The sequence below is a fragment of the Cherax quadricarinatus genome, chromosome 3 (genome assembly GCF_038502225.1).
Source record: "Cherax quadricarinatus isolate ZL_2023a chromosome 3, ASM3850222v1, whole genome shotgun sequence".
NCBI lineage: Eukaryota > Metazoa > Arthropoda > Malacostraca > Decapoda > Parastacidae > Cherax > Cherax quadricarinatus.
The window spans coordinates 38,070,594-38,075,757 of record NC_091294.1 but is presented as its reverse complement, the minus strand read 5'-3'; the positions used below and the strand labels follow the sequence as shown (position 1 = coordinate 38,075,757).

Sequence of the window (5,164 nt, the reverse complement as noted above, 5' to 3'; positions counted from 1 at the left end):
CCTCCCGTCTCTGCTCCTCCCGTCTCTTCTTCTCCTCCTGTCTCTTCTCCTCCCGTCTCTTCTCCTCCCGTCTCTTCTTCTCTTCCCGTCTCTTCTCCTCCCGTCTCTTCTTCTCCTCCTGTCTCTTCTTCTCCTGTCTCTTCTTCTCCTCCCGTATCTGCTCCTCCCGTCTCTTCTTCTCCTCCTGTCTCTTCTCCTCCCGTCTCTTCTCCTCTCGTCTCTTCTTCTCTTCCCGTCTCTTCTCCTCCCGTCTCTTCTTCTCCTCCTGTCTCTTCTCCTCCCGTCTCTTCTTCTCCTCCCGTCTCTTCTCCTCCCGTCTCTTCTTCTCCTCCTGTCTCTTCTCCTCCCGTCTCTTCTTCTCCTCATGTCTCTTCTCCTCCCGTCTCTTCTTCTCCTCCTGTCTCTTCTCCTCCCGTCTCTTCTTCTCCTCCCGTCTCTTCTCCTCCCGTCTCTTCTTCTCCTCCTGTCTCTTCTCCTCCCGTCTCTTCTCCCGTCTCTTATCCTCCCGTCTCTTCTTCTCCTCCCGTCTCTTCTTCTCCTCCCGTCTCTTCTCCTCCCGTCTCTTCTTCTCCTTTCGTCTCTTCTCCTCCCTTCGCTTCTCCTCCCGTCTCTTCTCCTCCCGTCTCATCTTCTCCCGTCTCTTCTCCTCCCGTCTCTTCTCCTCCCGTCTCTTCTCCTCCTGTCTCTTCTCCTCCCGTCTCTTCTCTTCCCGTCTCTTCTCCTCCCGTCTCTTCTTCTCCTCCCGTCTCTTCTCCTCCCGTCTCTTCTTCTCCTCCCGTCTCCTCTTCTCCCGTCTCTTCTTCTCCTCCCGTCTCTTCTCCTCCCCTCTCTTCTCCTCCAGTCTCTTCTCCTCCCGTCTCTTCTCCTCCCGTCTCTTCTCCTCCCGTCTCTTCTCTTCCCGTCTTTTCTCCTTCCGTCTCTTCTTCTCCTCCTGTCTCTTCTCCTCCCGTCTCTTCTTCTCCTCCTGTCTCTTCTCTTACCGTCTCTTCTTCTCCTCCCGTCTCTTCACCTCCCGTCTCTTCTTCTCCTCCCGTTTCTTCTCCTCCCGTCTCTTCTTCTACTCCCGTCTCTTCACCTCCCGTCTCTTCTTCTCCTCCCGCCTCTTCTCCTCCCGTCTCTTCTCGTCCCGTCTCTTCTCCTCCCGTCTCTTCTCCCGTCACTTCTCCTCCCGTCTCTTCTCCTGTGTCTTCTCCTCCTGTCTCTTCTCCTCCCGTCTCTTCTTCTCCTTCCGTCTCTTCTCCTCAAGTCTCTTCTCCTCCCGTCTCTTCTCCTCCCGTCTTTTTTTCTCCCGTCTCTTCTCCTCCCGTCTCTTCTCCTCCCGTCTCTTCTCCTCCCGTCTCTTCTCCTCCTGTCTCTTCTCCTCCTGTCTCTTCTCCTCCTGTCTCTTCTCCTCCCGTCTCTTCTCCTCCTGTCTCTTCTCCTCCTGTCTCTTCTCCTCCTGTCTCTTCTCCTCCCGTCTCTTCTCCTCTCGTCTCTTCTTCTTCCGTCTCTTCTCCTCCTGTCTCTTCTCCTCCCGTCTCTTCTCCTCCCGTCTCTTCTTCTCCCGTCTCTTCTCCTCCCGTCTCTTCTCCTCCCGTCTCTTCTCCTCCCGTCTCTTTTCCTCCCGTCTCTTCTCCTTATGTCTCTTCTCCTCCTGTCTCTTCTCCTCCTGTCTCTTCTCCTCCTGTCTCTTCTCCTCCCGTCTCTTCTCCTCCTGTCTCTTTTCCTCCCGTCTCTTCTCCTCCTGTGTCTTCTCCTCCTGTCTCTTCTTCTCCTGTCTCTTCTTCTCCTGTCTCCTCTCCTCATGTCTCTTCTCCTGTCTCTTCTCCTCTTGTATCTTCTCCTCCCGTCTCTTCTCCTCCCGTCTCTTATCCTCCTGTCTCTTCTCCTCCCGTCTCTTCTCCTTCCGTCTATTCTCCTCCCGTCTCTTCTCGTCCTGTCTCTTTTCCTCCCGTCTCTTCTCCTCCCGTCTCTTCTCCTCCCGTCTCTTCTCCTCCTGTCTCTTCTCCTCCTGTCTCTTCTCCTCCTGTCTCTTCTCCTCCTGTCTCTTCTCCTCCTGTCTTTTCTCCTCCCGTCTCTTCTCCTTTTGTCTCTTCTCCTCCCGTCTCTTCTCCTTCCTCTTTCCGTCTCTTCTCCTCCCGTCTCTTCTCCTCCCGTCTCTTCTCCTCCCGTCTCTTCTCCTTCCGTCTCTTCTCCTCCCGTCTCTTCTCCTCCCGTCTCTTCTCCTCCTGTCTCTTCTCCTCCTGTCTCTTCTCCTCCTGTCTCTTCTCCTCCTGTCTCTTCTCCTCCTGTCTCTTCTCCTCCTGTCTCTTCTCCTCCCGTCTCTTCTCCTACCGTCTCTTCTCCTCCTGTCTCTTCTCCTCCCGTCTCTTCTCCTCCTGTTTCTTCTCCTCCCGTCTCTTCTCCTCCCGTCTCTTCTTCTCCTTTCGTCTCTTCTCCTCCCTTCGCTTCTCCTCCCGTCTCTTCTCCTCCCGTCTCATCTTCTCCCGTCTCTTCTCCTCCCGTCTCTTCTCCTCCCGTCTCTTCTCCTCCTGTCTCTTCTCCTCCCGTCTCTTCTCTTCCCTTCTCTTCTCCTCCCGTCTCTTCTTCTCCTCCCGTCTCTTCTCCTCCCGTCTCTTCTTCTCCTCCCGTCTCCTCTTCTCCCGTCTCTTCTTCTCCTCCCGTCTCTTCTCCCCTCTCTTCTCCTCCAGTCTCTTCTCCTCCCGTCTCTTCTCCTCCCGTCTCTTCTCCTCCCGTCTCTTCTCTTCCCGTCTTTTCTCCTTCCGTCTCTTCTTCTCCTCCTGTCTCTTCTCCTCCCGTCTCTTCTTCTCCTCCCGTCTCTTCTCCTCCCGTCTCTTCTCCTCCTGTCTTTTCTCTTACCGTCTCTTCTTCTCCTCCCGTCTCTTCACCTCCCGTCTCTTCTTCTCCTCCCGTTTCTTCTCCTCCCGTCTCTTCTTCTCCTCCCGTCTCTTCTCCTCCCGTCTCTTCTCCTCCTGTCTCTTCTCTTACCGTCTCTTCTTCTCCTCCCGTCTCTTCACCTCCCGTCTCTTCTTCTCCTCCCGTTTCTTCTCCTCCCGTCTCTTCTTCTCCTCCCGTCTCTTCTCCTCCCGTCTCTTCTCCTCCTCCCGCCTCTTCTCCTCCCGTCTCTTCTCCTCCCGTCTCTTCTCCTCCCGTCTCTTCTTCTCTCATCTCTTCTCCTCCCGTCTCTTCTCCCGTCTCTTCTCCTCCCGTCTCTTCTCCTCCTGTGTCTTCTCCTCCTGTCTCTTCTCCTCCCGTCTCTTCTTCTCCTTCCGTCTCTTCTCCTCAAGTCTCTTCTCCTCCCGTCTCTTCTCCTCCCGTCTTTTCTTCTCCCGTCTCTTCTCCTCCCGTCTCTTCTCCTCCCGTCTCTTCTCCTCCCGTCTCTTCTCCTCCCGTCTCTTCTCCTCCTGTCTCTTCTCCTCCCGTCTCTTCTCCTCCTGTCTCTTCTCCTCCTGTCTCTTCTCCTCCTGTCTCTTCTCCTCCCGTCTCTTCTCCTCCCGTCTCTTCTTCTTCCGTCTCTTCTCCTCCTGTCTCTTCTCCTCCCGTCTCTTCTCCCGTCTCTTCTTCTCCCGTCTCTTCTCCTCCCGTCTCTTCTCCTCCCGTCTCTTCTCCTCCCGTCTCTTTTCCTCCTGTCTCTTCTCCTCCTGTCTCTTCTCCTCCTGTCTCTTCTCCTCCCGTCTCTTCTCCTCCTGTCTCTTTTCCTCCCGTCTCTTCTCTTCCTGTGTCTTCTCCTCCTGTCTCTTCTCCTCCTGTCTCTTCTCCTCCTGTCTCCTCTCCTCATGTCTCTTCTCCTGTCTCTTCTTTTCTTGTCTCTTCTCCTCCCGTCTCTTCTCCTCCCGTCTCTTCTCCTCCTGTCTCTTCTCCTCCCGTCTCTTCTCCTTCCGTCTCTTCTCCTTCCGTCTCTTCTCCTCCCGTCTCTTCTCCTTCCGTCTCTTCTCCTTCCGTCTCTTCTCCTCCCGTCTCTTCTCCTCCCGTCTCTTCTCCTCCCGTCTCTTCTCCTTCCGTCTCTTCTCCTCCCGTCTCTTCTCCTTCCGTCTCTTCTCCTCCCGTCTCTTCTTCTCCTGTCTCTTCTCCTCCCGTCTCTTCTCCTCCCGTCTCTTCTCCTCCCGTCTCTTCTCCTCCCGTCTCTTCTCCTCCCGTCTCTTCTCCTCCCGTCTCTTCTCCTCCCGTCTCTTCTCCTCCCGTCTCTTCTCCTCCCGTCTCTTCTCCTCCTGTCTCTTCTCCTCCCGTCTCTTCTCCTCCCGTCTCTTCTCCTCCCGTCTCTTCTCCTCCCGTCTCTTCTCCTTCCGTCTCTTCTCCTCCCGTCTCTTCTTCTCCTGTCTCTTCTCCTCCCGTCTCTTCTCCTCCCGTCTCTTCTCCTCCCGTCTCTTCTCCTCCCGTCTCTTCTCCTCCTGTCTCTTCTCCTCCCGTCTCTTCTCCTCCCGTCTCTTCTCCTCCCGTCTCTTCTCCTCCTGTCTCTTCTCCTCCCGTCTCTTCTCCTCCCGTCTCTTCTCCTCCCGTCTCTTCTCCTCCCGTCTCTTCTCCTCCCGTCTCTTCTCCTCCTGTCTCTTCTCCTCCCGTCTCTTCTCCTCCCGTCTCTTCTCCTCCCGTCTCTTCTCCTCCTGTCTCTTCTCCTCCCGTCTCTTCTCCTCCCGTCTCTTCTCCTCCCGTCTCTTCTCCTCCTGTCTCTTCTCCTCCCGTCTCTTCTCCTCCCGTCTCTTCTCCTCCCGTCTCTTCTCCTCCCGTCTCTTCTCCTCCCGTCTCTTCTCCTCCCGTCTCTTCTCCTCCCGTCTCTTCTCCTCCCGTCTCTTCTCCTCCCGTCTCTTCTCCTCCCGTCTCTTCTCCTCCCGTCTCTTCTCCTCCCGTCTCTTCTCCTCCCGTCTCTTCTCCTCCTGTCTCTTCTCCTACCGTCTCTTCTCCTCCTGTCTCTTCTCCTCCCGTCTCTTCTCCTCCCGTCTCTTCTCCTCCCGTCTCTTCTCCTCCCGTCTCTTCTCCTCCAGTCTCTTCTCCTCCCGTCTCTTCTCCTCCCGTCTCTTCTCCTCCCGTCTCTTCTCCTCCCGTCTCTTCTCCTCCCGTCTCTTCTCCTTCCGTCTCTTCTCCTCCTGTCTCTTCTCCTCCCGTCTCTTCTCCTCCTGTCTCTTCTCCTTCCGTCTCTTCTCCTCCTGTCTCTTCTCCTCCCGTCTCTTCTCCTCCCGTCTCTTCTCCTCCC

The 5,164-nt window shown here is 56.0% G+C and overlaps 1 protein-coding gene across 1 annotated transcript; it reads right to left on the bottom strand.

Annotated features, from left to right (window-relative positions):
• Positions 1-331: 331 nt before the first annotated feature.
• Positions 332-2,459, bottom strand: LOC138853855 (trichohyalin-like; the record flags this gene model as incomplete). Its single annotated transcript, XM_070093226.1, is given in 2 exon segments — positions 332-1,775; positions 2,314-2,459. Coding segments are annotated over 2 exon segments (1,590 nt in total), but the record flags the coding sequence as incomplete, so codon positions are not given.
• Positions 2,460-5,164: the final 2,705 nt, after the last annotated feature.